Source organism: Neofelis nebulosa, chromosome X, assembly GCF_028018385.1.
Source record: "Neofelis nebulosa isolate mNeoNeb1 chromosome X, mNeoNeb1.pri, whole genome shotgun sequence".
Taxonomy (NCBI): Eukaryota; Metazoa; Chordata; class Mammalia; order Carnivora; family Felidae; genus Neofelis; species Neofelis nebulosa.
This window is the reverse complement of record NC_080800.1, coordinates 81,233,753-81,258,683: the sequence shown is the minus strand read 5'-3', so window position 1 is coordinate 81,258,683 and position 24,931 is coordinate 81,233,753. Positions and strand designations below refer to the sequence as shown.

Below are 24,931 nucleotides of genomic sequence, written 5' to 3'. Positions count from 1 at the left end.
CCCCCACCCGCCCCACTTCCTCACTCGTGCACACTCTCTCTTTCTTTTCTTTTTTTTTTTAACGTTTATTTATTTTTGAGACATAGAGAGAGCATGAATGGGGGAGGGGCAGAGAGAGAGGGAGACACAGAATCAGAAGCAGGCTCCAGGCTCTGAGCCATCAGCCCAGAGCCCGACGTGGGGCTCGAACTCACGGACCGCGAGATCGTGACCTAAGCTGAAGTCGGACGCTTAACCGACTTAACCAACTGAGCCACCCAGGTGCCCCTCTCTTTCTTAAAAAAAAAAATGTTCATTAGATTTAACAATTAGGAGATCAGTGATGACATCAGTACAGCAGGAGAAGAGAAGGCAGATTGTAGAGGATTAGGGAGTAAGCACTAAAAATGACTGATAAGGAATATGGTATACACTTTGAAAGGCTTGGCTACAATGGGAAGGAGGGAGTGTTTCTTATAGACAGTTGGGCTCAAGGAACAAGATAGTCTTGTAAATTTTGTTTATTTTAGGAGAGAGATAAACCCATTTATGTGTAGATGGCGTAGAACTTGATACGTCATTGCTGAGGAAGCAGAAGGGTGAGGGCTCCAAATTGAAAGAGGTGGAAAGACTGGCCTTAGAGAATGGGAGATAGTTCTTCCATTGAGACAGGAGGGAAAGGGGCAGGATTCATGAAGCTGTCGAGAAGGAAGGAGCTGTGGAAGGACAAGATTTTGAGGAAGGTCCCATGTGATGCAAGCAGTGAGGGATTGGGATAGTATTCAAGAGGGATGAAAAGAGGAGCTTTTTAGAGGCCTATAATCCAGATTACGACATCATAGGGAGCCAAGAAAGGCTTGAATAACTTGAATTTGTCTCCATGCCTAGTCACAGAATCCTGTGTCCATTCTCTCCAGCAGCACTCATCAGCCCAGGTGTAGAAGCAGAGTGTAGATCATCTAGTTTGGGGGATTTTTCTGGGTAGCTGTGACAGAAATATAAAAGGGCAGGAGATTAGGCAGTGCTGGCAAAATAGAAATAGAAATAGAAATAGAAATAGAAATAGAAATAGAATAGAAATGGTGGAACTCTGTGGCTTTCATATCTGTGATTATCTAATTCTACTTTGAACTTGAGTAATTCTTAAGAGATGGAAAATTTTCATGGCATCTTGCACTGTTTTTTGTTTGTAGCTCTATTAATTCAGGCATCAGAATAGCTTTACTAACAGTGTCCTTAAAGTATTGTTTGTAACTTGCCGGAAAGCATGGGTTTATTTACTGAGGGCCTACAATTTGCTAGTTTCTAGGCTAGGCACTTGAGAGAGAGTGGAGAAGAAGACCATGGCCTTTTGTTCATGGAACTTACTTCATCAGGAGAGGTATGTGTTAAACGTTTAACTATCACATAATTAGTGATTTCATTGCATTTGTGGTAAATTCAGTGAAGTTTAATTTTTTAGAAATCAGATTGTCACATTGCTTTCTCTAACAGGTTTTATCAATTTACATTTGCCAACAAAGTGTGAGAGTACCTCTTACATCTTCCCTTTTTAAAATTGAATATTGTCTTTTAAAAAAATTTGCTTAATTGATAGGCATATATGAAAGCATTGTTATTACCAGTAAGAGTAAAACTTTTTCTTTGTTACATCTACTGGCCATTTGATCTTCCTTCAAGAATTATCTGTTCATGCTCTTCTTCCGTTACTTACCTCTCCTTGTTTTTAGTAGATCTCTCCTCAGTGTTTGAACCCATTAGCCACCCTTCTCTCTCTCCTCCCTTAGCTCTGGAAATTATAAAATATATTTTACCTAGTCTCTGGCCATTCCCTTTGGATCTCCTTTGAACTTCTTTCTTATCTACCTTGGAAATGTTGGTGTGATTAGGGATCTGGCCACATTTTGTTCCTTGACCTAACAAAAATATAGCAAACATAGGTCTTATGTTCTTCTCTCCATATCCTACTCCCCAGAGGTAACAGTATTAAATTTGTATCTCTTCCCAGACATTTTCCATGCATATATAAAATATTTCCTTCCTTCCTTCCTTCCTTCCTTCCTTCCTTCCTTCCTTCCTTCCTTCCTTTCTTCCTTCCTTCTTTCCATCTATTCATCCATCCATCCATCCATCCATTCTGTCTTTACTTATATGTTAAAAAATACACATGGAATCATAATGTATATGTTTTGCAATTGATTGTTACTTAATATTTGAGGCAAGCCTTTGATGTCAGTAAAAATAGAATTATCTCTGTCTTTTTAACAGTGGCATAGTATTCCATTATATGTATATGCCATAATTTATTTAGTCAGTTTCTTATTGATATATGTTTATATTTTATAACTTTTTTGATTATTCAAACACTGAGCATCCTTATGATATACACAGTAAAACCTTGGATTGTGAGTAACCTGTTCTACAAGTGTTCTACAAGATGAGCAAACATTTCTAATACATTTTAACTTGATAAATAAGTGATGTCTTGCAATATGAGTAGTATGTGATGCTGAATGTCACATGATCACAACTGAGCCAATGGTTCATGAAATTAACTTTGATATACAAGTGCTTTAGATTACAAGCATGTTTCTAGAATGAATTATGCATACAAACCAAGGTTTTACTGTATTTGTGTATATACTTGAATATCATTAGGATAAGTTTTTCAAAATGGAATTGCTCCATTGAAAAATGGTAAGTGGTAGGGTGCCTGGGTGGCTTAGTCAGTTGAGTATCTGACTTCAGTTCAGGTCGTGATCTCACAGTTTGTGGGTTCAAGCCTCATGTCAGGCTCTGTGCTGATAGCTCAGAGCCTGGAGCCTGCTTTAAATTCTGTGTCTGCCTCTCTCTCTGCCTCTCGCCTGCTTGCTCTCTCTCTCTCTCTCAAAAATAAATAAACATTAACAAAAAATCTAACAGAAAAGTGGTAAGTGGTGCTAAAGATCCAGAGAAATTTAGGAAGATAAAGGCTGACTACTGTCCACTGGATGGAGGTTTCTGGTGACCTTAGAGCAATTTCAGGGGGTGAGTGGGGTAGAATGCTTCTTTTGGTGGGTTAAGAAATGATTGGGGATAGGAGGTGGAGGTAGTGAATATGGACAATTCCTTAGAGAAATTTGGCTCTGCAGAGCAGTGAGAGTGGTAGTAGGGGAAGGATTGAGATTTATGGATTTTTTTTTTTAATTTAGGAGGGACTTAGATGTATTTAAAAGCTGATGGGAAGGAAGGGATAATTTTTTATACAAGATTCTTTTTTTTAGTTAATTTTATTTATTTTCGAGAGAGAGAGCAAGCAGGGTAGGGGCAGAGAGAAAGGGGAGAGAATCCCAAGCAGGCTCTGCACCATCAGCACGGAGCCCCATGTGGGGCTTGAACTCATGAACCTCAAGACCTGAGCTGAAACCAAGAGTTGGGGGCTCAACAGAATGAGACACCCAGCTACCCTAGAAGAAAGGGATAATTAATGGAACAAAGTCCCTACAGGGTGAAGTTTTTATGCCAGACGAGAGAGGATCCAGAATGAAGTGGAGGGGATTACCCTGACATAAGAGGAAGAACATTACAGTTGGGAAGAACAAAAAGTGAACATAGATGAAAATAGGTTTAAAGATTTGGTGACGGGAAATTGTCTGAGGGCATTTATTTTTTCTGTGATGTAAGAGGAAAGGTCATTCTTTTTAAAAAACTATTTCTTTATTTTTGGGAGAGCACAAGCAGGGGAGGGGCAGAGAGAGGGGGACAGGATCCAAAGTGGGCTCTGCACTGACAGGCTGACAGCAGTGAGCCCAATGTGGGGCTTGAACTCATGAGCCATGAGATATGACCTGAGTTGAAGTCAGATGCTCGACCAACTGAGCCACTCAGGTGCCCTGAGAAAAGGTCATTCTTTTTTTTTAATTTTAATTTTAATTTTCTAAAATTTACATCCAAATTAGTTAGCATATAGTGAAACAATGATTTCAGGAGTAGATTCCTTAATTCCCTTTACCCATTTAGCCCATGCCCCCTCCCACAACCCCTCCAGTAACCCTCAGTTTGTTCTCCATATTTATGAGTCTCTTCTGTTTTGTCCCCCTCCTGTTTTTATATTATTTTTGCTTCCCTTGTGTTCATCTGTTCTGTGTCTTAAAGTCCTCATATGAGTGAAGTCATATGATATTTGTCTTTCTCTGACTAACTTTGCTTAGCATAATACCCTCTAGTTCCATCCACGTAGTTGTAAATAGCAAGATTTCGTTCTTTTTGATTGCCAAGTAATACTCCATTGTATATATATACCACATCTTCTTTATCGATTCATCCATCGATGGACATTTGGGCTCTTTCCATACTTTGGCTATTGTTGATAGTGCTGCTATAAACATGGGGGTGCATGTGTCCCTTCGAAACAGCATACCTGTATCTCGTGGGTAAATGCCTAGTAGTGCAGTTGCTGGGTTGTAGGGTAGTTCTATTTTTAGTTTTTTGAGGAACCTCCATACTGTTTTCCAGAGTGGCTGCAACAGTTTGCATTCCCAGAAAAGGTCATTATTTAGAGCAGGGGTTGCAGTGGGGTAAGGTTTGGGTTGGAGATTTTTAGTGCTTGAGGAAGGTTTGAAATCGTTATTGTGGTGAACAGGAAAGCATAGTTGTAGTGTCAGGCAGTGTTGAGGTGAGCTTGGTGACAAAGAATTCATATTGATAATAATCTACCAGATTGTGGTTTTTTTTTCCCCAGTAGATCTCAGTAGCTCCAGTGCAGGCATAAAGCACAACAGTTGGGCTCTTCTAGAGTTACATTTTTATCAGATATTTGCAATGAAAATGGGTTATTGAGGATATTGACAGAGTGAAATTGAAACATTAGAACTCAAGCTATTTAGGAAAGGAAGTGAAGACAGGAAGGAGCTGACATAGCAGCAGAAGGGTGTTTGAATTCATGATATGAAAAGTAAAGTCCTGGATGATAAACTCTTGGGTGTGACTTAATATGATATTTGATATTTTTGATGCCAGCTCATTCAATCAACAAATATTTATTGTATGAATATTATGTGCCAGACAGTGCTCTAGGCACTGAAGATACTGGGATGAACAAAACAAAGTCCCTTTTCTCATCCAGCTTACTATCTAGTGGGGGAGATTATTCATTTTTATAAAAGGGCATCCTCCTTGATATGGTGATTACTGATTGTGTAGTTTTACTTAGAACTAATAATAAAGTCAAATATTTACATATACAGGGTGAGGAAAGTCCATCTAGACATTTTGAGTGCCTTGCTTTATTGTAAGTTATAGTAACTGGATTATGAAAATGTATACCTCCCCCCATAAAACTTTTTAATGTACTTTCATATGCTATGTCAGAACTGAAGATAAACCAAATATATATATGCATAACTTGAACATTTTAGCAGTTTTAATTTTTTATGCTTTAGTATTTTTGAATATCAGGCATTGTTTCTAGCTTAGACCAGATGTTGATAATGCATGTAGTAATCTTGTTCCAGGGATTTGATGTAATATGTAAAGTAATTATGGTTAAGCAGTTTAGAAGGGAAGGAGGACTTTGTAGTACATTCACATTTTACCTTTATTTTATATTCTCCATGTATACCTACTCTTTTGTGTATATATTTTATGTATATATTTATTAATATTTTATTTGAAATAAATTAGCATTTATTTTATGTCTTATAGGTCTTAAATAAACCTTAAGATTGTCTGCCACAGGTATAGTTAAGTTTAACCACAGGTTATTTGATTGTGTTTAAGGTTTCTGTGGCCATAGCTAGGTCACAGTATCCCTAAAATTAAAAAAGAAACCAAATGCATGAAATCACAGTTAGGTGTGAACATGGGCTGGATTAGTCACAACCATCATGATTTCTCATCTAAGGGGACTGCGTGGGTGAGTTTTAGGTGACATGGCCTGCAAGGAAGAATTAGATGCTTAGTAGAGTTCAGTTAGAAATCCCCAACATCGGTGACCCTGGTAAAAGAGGGTCTTCTCTGAAGGGATGATGGTTTATAATAGCTTGTTGACTAAAGAAAGATAATGGTGTTACACACAGTCATGAGACTTAATGAAGAATGACAATGTGTTGGTTCTCACCACACTTTAATAATGTTTTATGCATATAAATGACCTGGATTTTAAAACGTTGTGGTTGTTTTAGTTGGGGATTTTTGATCTTTTTAAGTTTTTGAGCTGTTAAGGAAGGGACTTTGGCAGAGAAGAGGATGAACTGGCCATCCTCCCTGGCCCCCCATCAATCTCATGGCGCTCTCATGAGACTGCCTGGCTCGTATGAGAGGTAGCTCTAAGTGTAGGTCTTGCAAGCTGGAAAGCAAAATGCAATTTGACTTATATATGCATTTCTCCTGTTGCCAAGGGTGCTATTTGGACACATGGTCTCATTTTTATGATCTTTTATATATACTTACTTCTATGTACCATGTTTATGGATATCTGCCTTCCAGAACTGGTGGTAGGTTTAAGACATCTGGAGTTGCTGAGGAGCAGGAAAAAGTGTGAAATCATGAAAATAAGACCATATTTTCATGTATCCAAAAAACCACTCTGCAGGAGAAATATGTGTATTAAGACAGCTTCCCTCTGCGACTTACTTTAGAAAAGTATGTATTATTTTAAGTGGGAATTTCTTCAAACCACTTATGACCAGAATTTGGTGGCATTGAAAGGTAACCATGTGGTTTCAATTGGGAGGAAATTATCCCCACCTGTGTGTGATTCTAAGCACTAAGGAAACATTATATTTTAGTTACTTCCCCCATATATTCCTACTGTCCTTTAGAAGGGAAATGCTGGATGAGGGGAGGTCAGGGGACTGAGAAAGTAAGCCAGACTGAGGGCCTCTCAAATGTTTATCTGTTACTAGCTGAAGACTTTTAAAAAACTCTTTTCCAGTTACTTAGGGTAAGATGTCTCTTTTCCAAACATTACCATGTATAAGCAATATTATCAGACAAAGAAGAGACTGTATAACATAGTGGTTAAGAGCTCAGACTCTGGAACCAGACTGGGTTCCAAAACCAGACTGTCACTTATAGGACAAATGACCTTGGGCAAGTTGTTTGCTCAATATGTGCCTCCCTACCCTCATTTGTAAACATAATAGTGTAGTATCTGCCTCACAGTATGATCATGAGGACTAAATGACTCCATCTTATATGAAGTGCTTAGAAAAGTGTTTGGTCCATAGTAAGCATTCTAGAAGTGTTACTGGCTTTCTTCTCTTCCTCTTTCTTCATCTTCATCAGCTGGTGGCTATCTTTAAGATATCTAAAACTGCTCAATGCCTCACTATATGCAAACTCCACTTTTATGGAACCTGTTTTGCAAAGGATTGTAAGGGGCAAAAGAACCATGGTGCAAACCCAAAATCAGAATATTGTAAACTTGAGAACTAGTTTATAAATTTCTCGTTGTTAGGGGAAAATAACAACTTGGCTACCATAACACTTCTAAGAATGGACCTCAGTGTAGGAAGGCCTGGACACATTGTCTGAGGCATGGATGTGCTCTGTGGGTGAGGTTGTGGGGGTCTGGACCCCAGTTGACCATTGGGAAGCCTAAGTTGCCCTTTGGGTTTGGAGCCTTGATTCTGCTCTTCTACATTATCATCACTCTTGTTTTTCTTCTTTTTGATTCTATTTTTTAAAATTTATGGTATTTTGTTATGTTTTATGTATCTTTGTAAGTCATTTTAAATCCTGTCTGGAACAGTGTATAAATAAATATCTTTTAAACTGGTCATATCCAATTACTAGCATTTACTTAATATTTATGCTTGTCAGCCTACCTCCATGCAGAGAGATATGGTGACTTTCCATCTGGGCAAGACTGCTGATTAGATTTCTCAAATTTCATAGTAAGATGTCAAAACAGCCATATGCTTGTATCTTTTTCAAAGCATATGGCGAATAATAATTAAACATCTACCAAATTGGCTGCTTATTGTAGACTGGGCACTATGTTCTACCCTTTATTCATGATGTACACTGGAATCCTCACAGCCTTAGGCAGGAGCTCCTATTATTAATCACTGTTTTTACAAATGGGGAAACAGAGACTCAGGTCAAATAACTTGCCCAAGGTCACACAGCAAAAAAAAAAAAAAAAAAAAAAAAAAAGTAGGAAAGCTCTGATTGGAACACAGGCAGCCTGCCCCCAGATTCAGTGCTTATAGGCACTATTCTAAGCAGTACTACTCGTAATTAGAAATCTAGCACATCAGAGCCCCAAGTCCTAGTAGAAGAGGCTGTTCTGTGTTACAGAACATTCACAGGTTCTGAAGGTTTTACCTCAGTGTATATCTTTAATATGCCCCTTTCTATCTCTACTACTACTGCCTTCTACTTTGTGCTCTCATCTTCTGCCCTCTAGATTTATATCACAGCCTTCTCAAATCCATATTCTGCACAACTGTCAGTGTTCTAACAAGCCTTTGCATTACGTAAAACCCTTCAATGGTTCCCATTGTGAAAGGTTGATTATACGTTTCTGAGCACAGTATATCAAACTCATGGTATGATCCCACCCTACCCCCCATCTCTTTCACATCCTCCTTTACAATTTACTATCCAGTATTGCTATACTGCTTGCCCATACCGTGTTGATTTATGCCTCCATGCTGTGTTCTCTACTTGATTAATCAACACATACACATTATTTATAGCTAGTTCATGTGCTATTATTGTTGGTATCTCTTTCTAGTTCTCTTTCCCCAAGCTGGACTTAGTGTCCAACCTTGGTATTTTCAATAATACCTTGCGAATATATTTCTTTGGTCACCATGTTCTTTTATGATTATCTATTTAAGTATCTATTTCAATAGACTGTGAACTGCTTTGGGGCAGGGGCTATGCATTATTTTATCCTTAGCCAGTTAGCACAACACTTAACATGTAGTTGGCCCTCTGAACTAGTGTGTATTCTGTAAACAGTGCAAAATACAGAGCTGCAGGTCAGGGGAAGAAGTCGGATTTTAAAGGCCTGAAAACACACAGACATTCAAAGGTAACTACCAGGACAGTAGAGGGAGGTGTCACAGAAGAATCTTTGGGCCAGATACATTTACATTATTTAACCCAGGGGCCAGAAGGGGCTCAGGGAGATAGGAGTAGGGGTCTGTATCCAAAGAAAACTTGGAAAAAGATAGAGAAACCAGATTTAGCAGCTTTATAGTTTGAATCTACCTTAAATTTGTTTGCATGGCTTTGATTAGATGTCTAAGACAGATTTTAATAAAATATTTAGAGTTGTTTTCTTGGAGGGACATCACCCTAAAATTGAAAGAGACAGTTGAGGGGCACCTGGGTGGCTCAGTCGGTTAAGCATCCGACTCCTGATTTTGGCTCAGGTCATGATCTCACTGTTTGTTGAGTTCGAGCCCCATATTAGCCTGCATAGCCTGCTTGGGATTCTCTCTCTCCTTTTTCTCTCTCTGCCCCTACCCTGCTTGTTCTCTGTTTCTCAAAATAAATAAATAAACTTAATAAGAAAATTAAAAAAGAGAGAAAGGGACAGTTGATAAAATGACCAACACAGTATCCCAATGTAAACATTTTATTGACTGTAGCAGTGTTACATATTCACTCAGTTGTTACCAACCAAAAAATGTTATCAGTTGGTGCCTTTGTGCATAGGTGGCTGGATCCAGACAAGGGGATTTAGGGAAACCCTGCATTTCTGGAAGCTTTCCTTTCATGGATTTTTTTTTTTTTTTTGGTACAGTGTGCAGACTTATCACATAATCTGTTTTGGTCTCACTTTTCTGTGCTCTAAAATTCACTCTTTTACCTTCAGATTTTCAAATAGTAATTTTTTCCAAAAGGGGATAGATTTTGCTGGCTTTTAAGGGCTATGCTTCATTTATGTTTTGGAAAACCCACACATATAATAGGTATTAATTCTGACAGTGCTTTAGATAGGTCTGCCTCAGATACTGTAATTGCTGTGTTCACAATTAGTTAATAGAGTTCACTTCTGAATATACTTTATGGCAGCACAAATCCATATTCATTATGCTACCCTACATGCATCAGGGCAACTGTATTTTACAATCATCAGAATTATTTATTCTTTCCTAATTAACATACATCATAAATATATGCAAGCAGAATCACAATGACATATGGCAATTTGTAAGAATGGTTTCCCTTCACCCTACTTTAAGCAAAGCATTTCACAACTTTTTTGATCAGTCTCTCTCACCACCAAAAAATTTTTATCACCCCTAATATATGTATATTTCCTTATAAACTATATATTCACCACTGTACTAATATAAGACATTCATTTCTATAAAAATAGAAATACAGATGAAATGAACACTTTACAGTTAATTTTAATATTTATTAATGGTGTCATAACCCTTACTCTCATTTTGGTGAGAAAACTGACATTAATGTGCTTTATTTATTTATTTATTATTTTATTTTTTACAATTTAAATTTAAAAAAATTTTTTTTTTAAATTTACATCCAAATTAGTTAGCATATAGTGAAACAATGATTTCAGAAGTAGATTCCTTAGTGCCCCTTACCCATTTAACCCATCCCCCCTCCCACAACCCCTCCAGCAACCCTCTGTTCTCCATATTTAAGAGTCTCTTATGTTTTGTCCCCCTCCCTATTTTTATATTATTTTTGCTTCCCTTCTCTTATGTTCATCTGTTTTGTCTCTTAAAGTCCTCATATGAGTGAAGTCATATGGTTTTTGTCTGTCTCTGACTAATTTCACTTAGCATAATACCCTCTAGTTCCATCCACGTAGTTGTAAATAGCAAGATTTCATTCTTTTTGATTGCCGAGTAGTACTCCATTGTATATATATATACCACATCTTCTTTATCCATTCATCCATCAATGGACATTTGGGCGCTTTCCATACTTTGGCTATTGTTGATAGAACTGCTATAAACATGGGGGTGCATGTGTCCCTTCGAAACAGCACACCTGTATCCCTTGGATAAATGCCTACTAGAGCAATTGCTGGGTTGTAGGGTAGTTCTATTTTTAGTTTTTTGAGGAACCTCCATACTGTTTTCCAGAGCGGCTGAACCAGCTTGCATTCCCACCAACAATGCAAAAGAGATCCTCTTTCTCTGCATCCTCACCAACATCTGTTGTTGCCTGAGTTGTTAATTCTAGCCATTCTGACAGGTGTGAGGTGGTATCTCATGGTGGTTTTGATTTGTATTTGCCTGATGATGAGTGATGTTGAGCATATTTTCATATGTGTATTTACTATTCATATATTTTCTTTGGTGATGTATTTGTTCAAAGTTTTGTCCACTTAAAAATGTTGGTTGTGGGGGCGCCTGGGTGGCTCAGTCGGTTGAGCGTCCGACTTCGGCTCAGGTCACGATCTCGCGGTATGTGAGTTCGAGCCCCGCATCGGGCTCTGTGCTGACTGCTCAGAGCCTGGAGCCCGTTTCAGATTCTGTGTCTCCCTCTCTCTCTGACCCTTCCCCGTTCATGCTCTCTCTGTCTCAAAAATAAATAAATGTTAAAAAAAAAATTAAAAAAAAATGTTGGTTGTGTAGGGTTTTTTTTAAATTATAGTTTTGAGAGTTCTTTGTATATTCTGGATACAAGTCCTTATCACATACACTATTTACAAATATTTTCTTCCAGTAAAAGGCTTGTCATTTTATTTTTTTATTAGCATCTTTCAAAGAGAAGAAGTTTTTAATTTTACTGAAGTCTAGTTTACTAACTTCTGGATCATATTTTAAGTGTCATAACTAGGAAATCTTGACATTTTTAAAAATTTTACTTTTGGATATCCAGTTTTTCCAGCATCATTTGTGGAAGTGACTATCATTTCTCTGCTGAATTCTTTTGTACCTTTATCAAAAATCAAGTGACTGTAAACATAAGGTTTTATTTCTGAACTCTTCTGTTGTTCTCTTTATCTTTCTGTATGCCAATTCCACTCTCACTTGATTATTGTAGATTTACGATAAGTCTTGAAATCAGGTTATGTAAATCTTCTAACTTTGTTCTACATATGTTTTGAACCTCACAATATATTGTTATATATATTTTTTTTACTTTTAAAAGTCAATTATTGGGGCGCCTGGGTGACTCAGTCGGTTAAGCCTCCAACTTCGGCTCAGGTCATGGATCTCACAGTAGTTCGAGCCCTGTGTCGGGCTCTGCACTGACATCCCAGAGCCTGGAGCCTATCTCAGATTCTGTGTTTCCCTTTCTCTCTGTCCCTTCCCCACTCACACTCTGTGTCTTTCTCTCTCAAAAATAAATAAACATTAAAATTTTTTTTTAAAGTCAATTATTTTTTTATGTTTATTTATTTACTTTTACAGAACAAGAGCATGAGCTGTGGAGGGGCAGAGGGAGAGGGAGAGGTAGAGAAAATCCCAAGCAGGCTCCATGCTATCAGCATAGAGCCCAACACAGGGCTTGATCTCATACACCATAAGATCATGACCTGAGCTGAAACCAAGAATAGGATGCTTAAACAACTGAGCCACCCAGGCAGTCTGGCAGTCAATTATTTTTTATTAAAGTGTAGCTGACACACACTGTTACATTACTTTCAGATGTGCAACATGGTGATTTGACAAGTTTGTACATTATGCTGTGCTCACAAGCAAAGCTACCATTTGTCACCATACAATACTATTACAATACCATTGTCTGTATTCCCTATGCTATACCTTTTATTCCTGTGACTTATTTACTTCATAACTGGAAGCCTGTATCTCCCATTACTCTTCACCTATTTTGCCCATACCCCCATGTTTCTCCCCTCTAGAAACCATCAGTTTATTCTATATATTGATGGGTCTGTTTCTGCTTTTTGTTTGTTTGTTTGCTCATTTGTTTTGTTTTATAGATTCCACATGTAAGTGAAATCATATTGTGTTTGTCTTTCTCTAACTTATTTCACTTAGCATAATATTTTCTGGGTCCATCCATGTTGCAGATGGCAACATCTCATTTTTTTATGGTGAGTAATATTCCAGTGTGTGTGTGTGTGTGTGTGTGTGTGTGTGTGTACCATATATTCTTTGCCCATTCATCTATGAGAAAAAAAAATATTTTTAGGGTGCCTGGGTGGCTCAGCTGGTAAATATTTGAGTCTTGATTTTGGCTCATATCATGATCTCACAGTTTGTGAGATCGAGGCCCGAGTTGAGCTCTGTGCTGACACCATGGAGCCTGCTTGGGATTCTCTCTCTCTTCTCTCTCTGCCCCTCCCCCTGCTCATGCTCTCTCTCAAAAAATAAACATTAAAAGAAAAACTATTACCCATCACCCACCCTGCCCTCCCTCCCACCCCCCATCAACCCTCAGTTTGTTCTCAGTTTTTAAGAGTCTCTTATGCTTTAGCTCTCTCCCTCTCTAACCTCTTTATTTTTTTCCTTCTCCTCCCCCATGGTCTTTTGTTAAGTTTCTCAGGATCCACATAAGAGTGAAAACATATGGTATCTGTCTTTCTCTGTATGACTTACTTCACTTAGCATAACACTTTCCAGTTCAATCCACGTTGCTACAAAAGGCCATATTTCATTCTTTCTCATTGCCACGTAGTATTCCATTGTGTATATAAACCATAATTTCTTTATCCATTCATCAGTTGATGGACATTTAGGCTCTTTCCATAATTTGGCTCTTGTTGAAAGTGCTGCTATAAACATTGGGGTACAAGTGCCCCTATGCATCAGTACTCCTGTATCCCTTGGGTAAATTCCTAGCAGTGCTATTGCTGGGTCATAGGGTAGGTCTATTTTTAATTTTCTGGAGGTCTTGCCCTATTTGTTTATTTTCTTTCAGGGATCACAGTTCTTCACTGCCTGAAGCCACCACTGTTTCACATATTTTATCCATTTAGGGTGGTGGCTTATTTTAGGCAAGGTGGAAATCCACTTTTCGTTACTCTGTTTTAGCTAGAATTAGAAGTCCACTGACTTTCTAAAGTTACAAATTTCATTACCAAGTATAATTTGTAGCCCAGTTTCAATTAACCTTTCAGAAATGTAGACACCATCACATTCTTGTCATAGCCTTATCAGTTCTGATTATGTTCAAAAGTATACAGTAGCAGGGTAAATCTTCTCGCATCACTAGTTTCTGTGTAAAACCGAGTATCATTTGCTTAACAATAGCAGTTTCTATCCTTTGAAAGACTCTGATTCACATTTTTTTGTGTTTAGTGAAGTATAAATTTTACCAAAATTGCCCATTTTCCCTGGCCCAAAGAGCGAAATTCTCTTATATCACTTTAGTGGGACATAATTGATATTCCAATAGGATTTATATGCAAAACCGTCAATAATTACTACTTGTAGGTTTAGAGGAATACTTTAATACCAATTCAGTCTTTTTGCCCTTGAGCATGGGTCACTTTTTCTGAGATTCTTCTGTACCTTTAATATTATTAGCATAGTTTCTCACTTTTAAAAACAATGCTTGAAACTTTAAATGGTGTATAGATGCACTTTAACTCACTGTATTCTTTAAAAGAAAGTACGTGTCCTTTTTCAAGGACATTCAGGTAAGTCTTAAAGCATGAATACACATATAAACCTGACAAAATAAAAATAGTTAACATTTAGCATTCTTTGTGTTCACATTACTTCAAGCACTTTACATATTTTGGAAACTCATTTAATCTTTATAACAAATCCAAAAAGGTGGGTAAAGTTATTATCTTCATTTTACAAATGAGAACATTGAGGCCCTGAGAGGTTTAGTAACTTGCCTAGGGTCACACAACTAGTAAATGGTGAAGTTGGGATTCAAATTCAGGCAGTCTGGCTCCAGAGCCCATGCTCTTAACCATGACACCATACTACTTCAGGAAAACAAAACCACTTTTGTCTCAGCTCTATTACTGCTCTTCAATTTCTGTGAGTTAAGTTTAAACATATAAATATAGATTTATTTCTGGGTGAAGACATTCAGTAAACATTTATTGACCTTATACTGTGTATCAGACAATGTGCTAAATATGTTCCTCGGAGTATGAAGTTCAGATACAGTGTCTGACCTCAAGGAGGTTATATATGGTAGAAGTTTCTAGTTTGAACATGCCCTATATATTTAGGAGACGGGGAGGTACCAAGGTGTCCAACAAATGAAACACACCAAAATCTGTTTATTTGCTGCCCAGTCCAGGGACATTATGTGATGTTTTTTCTAATTCACATCAGTTTCCATTTGGGGAACACCAACAATGATTTTTAATGTACATACTATTCTTATAAGGATTTCTATATTTTTGATAATCTTTTTATATTTTGGGCCCTTGTACAAGGTCATATAACTAATAAATAGCAAAGCTAGAATTTGAACCCAAGTCTGTCTTACACCATTATATTCATTATTCCATGATTCCTATCAGTTTGGCCCAGTTTTTCATTTTTATAACTGGTATTCAGAATTTAAAATAACTTGAGAGATCTCTCCCCACCCTTCTTGAAAACTAGCTGTTAATGTTCACTTATTAATTAATGTTATCTCCTAATCTATAGGTTTAGGGTATAAATTAGATATATCCATTTGGATATATAATCAAGAAAGGTATGTTAACCTTTCATTTTCATAGATTTTTCAGTTCCTTCTTGCTTTTGTGTTTGCCTTAAAATATTATCTTGAATTTTGAGCACTAAATTGTACATAATTTTCTGAATAAACAAACCATCTTTTCTAAAATAACTTCTTATGTGTATGAGGTCCCACAAGGATGCTATATTAAAATATTTAATCTGAGTCTTGACACCCCATGACTAACATAGAACAATTGTCCATCAGAGCTTGGGTTCAGACACTCATGTTATCTGAGCTATGGTTTTCTCAGTGGATAATCCTTGCTCTTTTGGCTTCACATCTGTGGCTGAATTTCAGTGAACAGCTTTAATAAGTTTTTTGGGCTTTGGTTTCTCCACTAAACCCTAATATTCATCAGTTGGGAGAATATGAAAGGTCACAGATTTCCTAACTTTAAATCTGTCTGGTTTCATTTGTGCTTCCATTATTTTTCTGAGTTATGTTTTTCAAAATGTGTTATATCATTTACCATAAAACTTTGCATATGAAAGCATTATTTTTATTCCATATTTTCCTTTTTGAATTTCTAGAATACATTCTATGATATGGGAGTGGTAGTGGTGGTAAAGCAGGCAGCAGATTTCTTCTTTAAGATATTAATGATAGATTTAGTACAATTATAATTTTTCTTTGACCTATAAGTTATTTAGAAATGTCTTTAAATTTCTAAAATGTTTTAGGATTAAAAATGATCTTTTGTTATTAACTTCATATTTAATTTTCTTGAGGTCAGAGAGCATGATCTGTAGGAGAATGATTTTTCTGAAATTTACTGAGACTTGTATTATAACCTAGTACATGATTATTTTGGGAGGTAAATGGTCCACATGCACTTGAAAAGAATGTGATTTTCCAATTGGATATAGATTTCTACATATGTCCACCAAATCAAGCTTATATTGTTGTTCAACTTGTCTATATATTTACTAATTTTTTATCTCCTTGTGCTAATAACTGCAAAGAGGTTATATTGATGTCGCATTTTGATGCTTGATTTTTCAATTTCTCTCTAGCGTAGTTAATCTTCCTTTATATATTTAGAAGTGTTTTTATGAGTGCATACAGGTTTATTTACTCTATGTACTAATTTTCTTTATTATTATAATGCTTTTATTGTCTTAAAGTTTTATTGTATAGGTGTTAATATAGCTGCCACAACTTTCTTTGGATTGGCATTTACCTGGTATATCTTTTTCCACCTTTTTTTATTTTCAATCTTTCCTCATCTTTGTTTTAGATGTGTCCCTTGTAAAATGGCACATAGCTGGATTTTTAAAAATTTTATACAATCTGTTAACCTCTGCATTTTAACGGGTGAGTTTTGCTCATATATGTTTTTTATGTTTATTGATATATTGGAGTTTGTTTTTACCATCTTCTTTTTTCTATTTGTCTCATTTTTTTCCTATGCTTTCCTTTTTCTCCTTGCCTCAGAAATTTTTTATTATCCTGTTTTCTTCTTCACACTATTGATTGTGCAAGATTGCATCTCAAGTGAACTGGTTGGCAACAGGGTTAGTGTTTGAAATAGCAACCCATGGTCCAAAGAGGGGTTGGGGTGGGATATGACTTTTCTGAAAGGAGTCAGATTGGCAAGTAATGGGAGAGGAGGTGGGGAGCTGAGGAAGTCATGAGTGGTGTATTCTTTACAAGTGTGAAATAAAGATGTCTGGTGGGAACTGGAAGAAAGGGAAATGGGAGTGTGAGATCAATGAAGGCTTAAAAATAGAACCTGAAAAGACTAGGAAAAGGAACTGGACTAAGGGCAAGTAAAAAGACGTATGAGTGACAGTAAGGGTCCAGCTGAGGTTGGAGACTGAGAATTATGTAGGACTTGGGTATAGGAGCATACAAGGCAAAACTATATTATTGGTACAGGTTTGGGATTTTGATGGGCAGATGCAACAGAGGGATGAAGGTATATGCATATGGAAGATACTGGTGAGAGTAGTTCAAATGTTGAGCCATCTGGAGACCAGAATGGGTTGGAAAGGAAAATAAGTAGGAATCAAGTAGACCAAGAGAAAATGGGACATAGGCTCAAGAGACTGTGGTCTTGATTAGGTTGAAGAATAGGTATAGTGAGAGTGTGCTATGGTCAGAAAATGGGGATTCCTGAATTTAAGATTTTAGAAGAAGGAAATTCTGGTTGTTTAAGTCCATGAGAGCAAAAAACAAGAGATATACAGTATTAGCAGTTCCATTTTCTTATGGTGCTATCTTTATTTCCTCAAGGATTTTCTTACTTCCCTGGATTTTGATGTTACTTGGTCTCATTATTGTGCCAATGTGCCTATCTCATCACAGAACTCTGCTGCCACTCCACAAATCTGACTTCATTCTCATTTCCAATGTGCCAGTAGTGCCATCTTTAGTCTTTAACTGCCAGGCAATTGGTGATATCTATTTTATCCATGAGCTGCTTATATTTTGGCCAGTGTTCCACTCATAATCACCCATATGAGAATCCATTTGTACAATGCTTTTAATTGCTCTGTTCAATATTTTATAATTGTTTTGGCCATGATCCTGCCTGGACAGGGCCAGTAGAGCACTAGCTCTAGAATCAGATTGCCTGGGCTTGAATCCCAGCAACTTCAATTGCTTTTTGTTTATTAATGGGCAAGTTAACCCAACCTCTCCTGGGTCCTCATCTATAAAATGGGGATAACAATAGTACTTCATTCTTGGGGTTGTTGTGAGGATTAAATTAGTTAATATATAAAGTACTTGTTGCCTGGCATATAGTAAATTCTCAATAAATGGAACTGGTGGGATGATGATAGTGATGATGATCAACAATAGTGGCAGCATATGCAGCACTATGTGCCAAATATTGTGTTAGGTGGTGGGCCAGATACATAGAAGAATATTGAAAAAGTCTTTGTTCTCACAGAGTGTATATATTCTCCATGGGTATAAGAAGTAAGAATTCTTGGGGCGCCTGGGTATCTCAGTTGGTTAAGTGTCTGACTCTTGGTTTCCACTCAGGTCATCATCTCACGGTTAGTGGGATCAGGCCCTGCATCAGGCTCTGCGATGACAATGCAGAGACTGCTTGGGATCCTATCTCCTTCTCTTTCTGCCTCTCCCCTGCTCACACTCTGTCTCTCTCTCCAAATAAATAAATAAATAAACATTAAAAAAAAGAACTAATCATTCTTCCTCAAGATTATCTAAGAAAGGGTCTATGAAGGAAGCTTAGTATCTTATAGTTCAGTAAAGACCAGGAAATAGCCAAGTCAAGAAACTGTTGAGGTTTCAGGAACCTTGTAACTGTGCTGTGTTGTTTATACTCTCAATTGTCCTGTAGGTACTTAGTAAAACAAAACAAAAAAGTGAAAAAGGGCTTGTGGTCTAGTTTCAAGGGGGAGCAGAGAATGTAAATATGGGCCTCACTTCCTTTCTCACTGGGTCTACCCTGAGCTCTTTGACTCTTGACTACCAAATGTATACTTTCAGATACAGTCTCTCTTCCTGAGGACCAGCCCTGTGCCTCCAACAATTTTCTGGGTCTAATTACCTGGATGTCCTGTATATAGTACAAACACAATTATGACTAAAATGAAACTTCTTGCCTTACTTCCATACCTGTTTCTTCTCTTATAGCTCTTATCACAGTTAAGATTATCACTAATCTACCAGTTGATAAACCCAGACATGCAAGGTGGGCATCTTTGACTTTGTCTTCCTTCTTCATCCTCTTAGTCACTCCATTCTGTCAGTTCTTCTTTGCAAATTTTATTCTCTGTTCTTTGTCTTGCTGCCCTGGTTTACACCTGCCCTGTAGCAGATTCATCAAGTATGTGTATTCCAAACATGTGTTCCAAATATTGTGATTAATTAACACACATTATTTCATTTTCTTGAGAACTTTTTGAGATAGGTCATTTTTGTACATGAGAAACCAGAGGGTGACGGAAATAAAATGGCTTGCCAAGTTGGTTAGAGGCACACTTAGTAAACTGAAATTGTCTTTTGTCTGGACTATTACAATAATCCTCCTGTCTCTTTTGAATTTTCTTTTTTGGTATTTAAAAGTAAGACACTTTTATGTAAAAAAATCATAACCATACAAAGCAAAAACTAAACGTTGCCCCTCCCAATTGTAGTCCCCAAGAAAAACCAATGATCATGGTTTTTGTTCCAGACCTTTTTTCTCTACATATACAAATGTATGGATAAATACTTTATCAAAGGTATCATTCAGTATAGTCCTGCAACTACCTTTTTTTCCACTCCAAGATGCATCTTCATACAGATCTACCACATTTTTTAAATGGCTGCATAATATGCGGTTATATGGAAGTATTATTTTGTTTAAAGAACTATTTTGTTCTGCTCTTACAAATGTTGCAGTAACATTCTTGTGTATATACCCTTGTATGCACATCTATATGGGTATTTCCATCAGGTACATTCTTAGAAGTGATATTGCTTGGCTAAGGAATGTACATATTTTACAATGTGTTATGTACTTCCAAATTGAACTTCAATTTGTCCTTTGAATCAGTCTTTCATACTATAGCTAGAGTGATCTCTGCAAGATGAATTTGATCACGTGATTTCTCAACATCAAAAACAAAGCAACAATAAAGATGTTTGATGGATTTCTATTGTCTGTGTAATAAATTTAAAAATTCTTAATTTTTAAGAATGAGAGTTATAAAATTTAGCCCCCCCATATTTGCTACCATTTCCCCCCACCAACAAAAATTTACTGTTTTATAATGAAAAATACACCTCTCTGTAAAACCTACCATGTATACAAATCTTTCTCTTCTCTCTCTATGCAAGATAGAATTAGTTATTTTCTTCTTTAGTTTCCCATAGCATTGAATTTATTATCCCTCTCATAACACTTAGTACATTGTGCTGTTTTTATGTGTATCTGTCTCCCCTACTAGTCTGTGGACTTCTTAAGGACAGGAATTGTGTCTAACTCATCTCTATATACCTAGCACTTTGCACAATGCCTGTCAGAGTGGGTGCTTAACAAATGTGCAAAGACATTCTTGAGGTAGTGACAGCAATAAGAACTTTGGGAGATAGAATAGCTTATGGAAGTTTTGTAGTGTAGCATGAAGCTGAGTCCTGAGAACATGGAAGCTGGTCAGGAAAGGAGAAATGGCTTCAACTGGCAGGAGTCCCCATGTGGTTTTCTCCTCTACTACAGAGACCATCTGTCTGATTATTTGGATTAATACACTTGGGATGTGAGAACATTTAAAGTACTGAAAATTGGATGATTGAGGATCCACTTGGTAGAGGGGGAGTTTGACTCAGGTGTTCTGTGCTTATTCCAGACTAAGTGGCTTATGCTGAAAGACTCAACCCTTTTTCTTCAAAAATCAAAGCCTCTTCATTTTCAGGGCAGGATTCAGGTGGAAGTAGGAATAGTAAATAGGTCAGCTACACTTCAACGTTGTGTTTTTATCCTGACTTGAGGGGAAAGTAGCCTATTAAAAGGCCCTAGGGCTGTGGTCTACTCTGGAGTAAATTATCTGTGTGAAATTAGTTCTTATCTTATTTCAGGCAACTCTGGTAACTCTGCTGGTCTGATTGCTTTGAAGAAAGAAGAGTAGAAGAAAAAATAGAATAAATCATGTCAGAGATACTTGACCTTTCTTTTTTGTCTGAGGTGGAGAGGGATTTGATCCTCAGTGTTCTACAACGAGATGAGGAGCTCCGGAAAGCAGATGAGAAAAGGATTAGGTAAGAGTTCCAGAAAAAAGCATGAGTTCCCAGACCTTTGACCAGTTTTATCTGAACCTCTCCTTACACCTCCCATGTGACTTTCAGAGGAACATATGTGAGGTTTACAATTCCTCACTGGGTCAGGTTGGGCTCTGAAGTTGTTGCTTTCACAGAACGAAATAGCCTTACTGTCTCTGCCCCTCAACATCTCTCCATCCAACCTGTGCAGATGGCAAATGTGCTTGTCCTTCTGTTTGGGGTCTTGGCAGGCGACTGAAGAATGAGTTACTGGAGATAAAAAGGAAAGGGGCCAAGAGGGGAAGCCAGCACTATAGTGATCGGACCTGTGCTCGGTGCCAGGAAAGCCTTGGCCGTTTCACTCCCAAGACCAACACTTGTCGGGGCTGTAATCATCTGGTGTGTCGGGACTGCAGAATCCAGGAAAGCAATGGTACCTGGAGGTGCAAGGTGTGCACCAAGGAAATGTGAGTATCACCTATGGAGAGAGGAAATGAGGCCCCTGCTGTGGTGAGAATTTCCCTCCTTGGCCTTTGTTAGCTGAATGATGAGGGCCATTTTTTTTTAAATTCATCTGTCATTTTCTTCTATGCCTTCCCAGAGAGCTGAAGAAGGCAACTGGTGACTGGTTTTATGACCAGAAAGTGAATCGCTTTGCTTACCACACAGGCAGTGAGATAATTAGGATGTCCCTGCGCCGTAAACCCTCAGGTACTGATCTTCCTGGAATTTTTTTTTTTTTTTTGAGGTGCTTAACTTCAGTGATAGATCCTCTGGTGTGGAATCCTATTATGTTCTTACTGGTGGTAGTTTCACTTCATGGGCTCTGGGGGCGGGGGTGTAATATAAAGATAATATTGCCATCCCGTCTGCAAGTGTAATGTATTTCCCTTCCCCTCTCATCACCACCACCCTGCCATGCTTTTGTTTGTCTTGAAGTGAATAAAAGAGAGACAGTGGGACAGTCCCTTCTTCATCAGTCACAGATGGATGATATCTGGCCAGGAAGAAAGATCATTCAGGAGCAACAGAAGGAGCCCAGGTAAGAACTAGCAATCACTTTCAGAAATGCTATACATCCTTTTAATTCTATCATTTTTAACTTTCTTCTATTTAGAAAATAATAGTTGCTTATTACAGGAAAATTTGGAAAGTACAGAAAAGAATAAAGAAGGAGGGAAAAAAAATCCTAATCCCACTACCCACATGTAAACATTAACAGTTTCTCATATTTACTCTGTTCTTTTAAGAACAATTTAAAGATGAATAAAAATGACACATACTTATTATTAAAAATTTAACTAGTATAGGAAACAATAAAGAAAGCAACAAATCACCCAAATTCCTACTACCACAGTATTCACATGTAAAAATTATTTCCAATACCTTTTGTGCATATATATAGATAGAAGGATGGGTGGGTAGATAGACTGAAAAATCTGCATTATATTGGATCATAATATTTACATTAAAAGCATGCTATTTAATTTTACTTGAATTTAACAGAATAAAACACTGAAATGAAATTGAAGAATTGCTAATCTTCAAATGTTTCTTTACCATAAAAGATATTAGTCATTAACATCCCACTAAGTTTAAGAAAAAAATATAAAAACCATTGAGCAATCATTTTTTTCCTAGTATCTTTTTGGCAACAGCCTTATTGAAATACAATTCACATAACCATACAGTTCACCCATTTATAGTGTATAATGCAATGGTTTCTAATATGTTCACAGAATTGTGAAACCATCACCTCAATTGATTTTAGAACTTTTCATCACCTTAATAAGAAACCCTGTACTCTTTAGTTGTCACTCCCCCAACTTCCTTTTCCTTCCCCATCCCTCAGCAATCACTGATCTCCTTTCTATCTCTATATTTGCCTATTGTGGACATTTCATTTCAATGGAATCAAAGACTATGTGGTCCTTTGTCTTCTCTCACTTAACATAATGTTTTCAGGGTTCATCTATGTTATAGCGTGTAGCAGGACTTCATTTCTTTTCATTGCCAAACAGTATTCTATTATATGTATATGCCATATTTCCATTCATCTTTAGATGGGCATTTGGGTTGTTTTCACTTTTTGGCTATTATGAGTAATGCGGCTGTGAAATTTCACTATGATTTTTTTGTATGAACATACATTTACATTTTTCTTAGGTAGATACCTAGCAGTGGAGTGCTTGGCCAGTCATTTAGTCATTTAAAAAATCTACCTGTTTCAATAGTATCAATGGACTGTCTGCTATGAAAGAGGAGGAAATTAGCTTTCTTACACTTCCTACCAATGCTTTCCCCTACTTCCTTTTTTTATTACTCAAATTACTTTTACTTTGTTAGCACTTATAACATTTACATCCTGCTGTGCAACCATAAACCATCTGCTTGTTTTTAATTTTTTTAATGTTTATTTATTTTTGAGAGAGAGAGTGCACACGTGCCCACAGGAGCCCACACGAGCAAGTGGGGGAGGGGCAGAGAGAGAGGAAGATACAGAATCAGAAGCAGGCTCCAGGCTCTGAGCTATCACCACAGAGCCTGATGCGGGGCTTGAACCCACAAACCGTGAGATCGTGACCTGAGCCAAAGTCAGATGCTTAATGAACTGAGCCACCCAGGTGCCCCTGAACTAACTCTTTCTTCTGTTTTCTTAGCCATGACTTTTTTAACTTATGACTTGACACTTTACTCCTTATTTGGCTGCTGCTGGTGAATTGTTTTGGCTTTTATTTGTGTTTTCCCCCTAGATTTCCCTCAGCCAAAGAGAAATAACTTAATCATATTTTATATGATTGTTGAAAAGCAATATAATATGTAAAATGAGTAAATAAAATATGTAAAATGTAGTCCCCTGTAGCCTCACTGCTTCTGCCCCCAGCTATTATCATTAATAGTCATTACTAGTTTTGTTGTATGGACTACCATAACTGTCTAAATGTATAAATATGGATTGGATTCTTACATTTTCATTTCTTTTTTAAAAAGGATCATACTACATACATGTTAGTAAATGATAATAAATGAAAGAGAAAGAACTTTGAAAACTCCATAATATAGACAATCCAGTAGAAAATTGGCAAAGTATTTGAACAGACATTTTTCCAAAGACACTATATAGATGTCAAATGATGCTCAACATCTTTAATTATTAGAGAAATGCAAATTAAAATCATAACAGGATACTATTGTATACCCACTAGAATAGCTAAAATTAAAAAACAGACCATACCAATTGTTGGTGAGAATGTAAAACAACTGGAATTTTCATACACTGCTGGTGGGAATGTGGAATAGTACAGCCACTTTGAAAAACAGTTTAGTAGTAGTTTACTTAAATGTGCACTGCCTTGTCATTCAGCCATCCCATTCCTCAGTATTTACTTCAGAGAAGTGAAAGCGTATTTCCATGCAAAGACTTGTACATGAATATTCATAGCAGCTTTATTTGTAATAGCCAAATGCTGGAAACAACTCTACCAATAAGGTAAAGGGATAAATTGTGGCTTATTTTTACAGTGGAATACTACTCAGCAATGGAAAGGAATAAACTATTGATACAAACAACAAAGAGACAAAAAACAACAAACAAAAAATATAAGCTATACTGTATGATTCTACTTATATAAAATTCTAGAAAATGCAA

General features: G+C 37.1%; 1 protein-coding gene across 8 annotated transcripts in view; it reads left to right on the top strand.

The window, feature by feature from the left end:
• SYTL4 (synaptotagmin like 4) overlaps positions 1–24,931 on the top strand; it is a 188,293-nt gene that overhangs the window by 144,046 nt on the left and 19,316 nt on the right. For 5 of the 8 annotated variants that reach the window (XM_058713974.1, XM_058713972.1, XM_058713971.1 and 2 more), the window contains 6 exons: positions 16,805–16,881; positions 17,002–17,081; positions 21,103–21,282; positions 21,534–21,749; positions 21,884–21,993; positions 22,222–22,324. In XM_058713974.1, the coding sequence (XP_058569957.1) occupies positions 21,173–21,282; positions 21,534–21,749; positions 21,884–21,993; positions 22,222–22,324 (539 nt within the window). In that variant the 5' untranslated portion in view covers positions 16,805–16,881; positions 17,002–17,081; positions 21,103–21,172. The remainder of the gene's footprint in view (positions 1–16,804; positions 16,882–17,001; positions 17,082–21,102; positions 21,283–21,533; positions 21,750–21,883; positions 21,994–22,221; positions 22,325–24,931) is intronic. The other 3 variants (XM_058713973.1, XM_058713977.1, XM_058713979.1) reach the window with 2 other exon arrangements.